At 65.7% G+C, this 650-nt stretch overlaps 1 protein-coding gene across 1 annotated transcript; it reads right to left on the bottom strand.

The window, feature by feature from the left end:
* Window positions 1-125: 125 nt before the first annotated feature.
* LOC122192515 (sialidase-3-like) lies at window positions 126-593 on the bottom strand (the record flags this gene model as incomplete). Its single annotated transcript, XM_042893065.1, has 2 exons — window positions 480-593; window positions 126-374 (listed from the first exon to the last, which is right to left on the bottom strand). Coding segments are annotated over exons 1-2 (276 nt in total), but the record flags the coding sequence as incomplete, so codon positions are not given.
* Between the last annotated feature and the right edge of the window lie 57 nt (window positions 594-650).

Genomic DNA, 650 nt, shown 5'->3' with positions numbered 1-650 from the left:
CCAAACCCCACCACCACCGCTCTGAACGCCAAACCCACCACCCAACCTCCCCAAACCACGGCCACGAACCCCAAAACCACTTTGAATCCCCCAAATCACCCCCCCCCCAGACCCCCCAAAACCACCCTTTCCCCCATTACCTCCACCTTACGCCCGTTCCACCGCCCCCGGCGCAGCACCAGGAGCTGCGCGTCCTCATCCCGGATGGAGGAGCGCTTCTCAGCAAAGGCCAGCAGGGTGCGGGGAGGCACGTGGAGCAGCGCCGGGATTCGGTACGTCACCCCCCCGGGTCCCTCCTGTCGGAACAGCGTCTCCCGATGGGGGTTGAGTGGGGCCTCTGGGGTTTGGGGAGGCTCCCTGGCCCCGCACAGCCGCTGGGGTTTGGGATCGGAGAGGTTAAATGGAGGGAAAAGGGGGGGGGGTGTATCCCTTCGTAGCCCCCCCCCCCCCCCAAGCAAGGAGATGGGATGAGGACTCACCTTGAGCCAGGTGACAGCCTGAGCCATGGTGCCTGTCCTCAGTGGGACCGGAGTTGGGGTCAGTGTGGGGTCAGTGCCAACCCACGGACCCCCTCCCCTCCATCCCAGCGTGCCCTGACCCCACAGAACCCCAGTTTTCCCAATATCCCTATGAAACCCCCCCCCCCCCCC

Source organism: Lagopus leucura, unplaced genomic scaffold, assembly GCF_019238085.1.
Source record: "Lagopus leucura isolate 7727_CA_CO unplaced genomic scaffold, USGS_WTPT01 31265-0_obj-0_obj, whole genome shotgun sequence".
NCBI lineage: Eukaryota > Metazoa > Chordata > Aves > Galliformes > Phasianidae > Lagopus > Lagopus leucura.
This window is presented reverse-complemented; position numbering and strand designations above follow the sequence as displayed.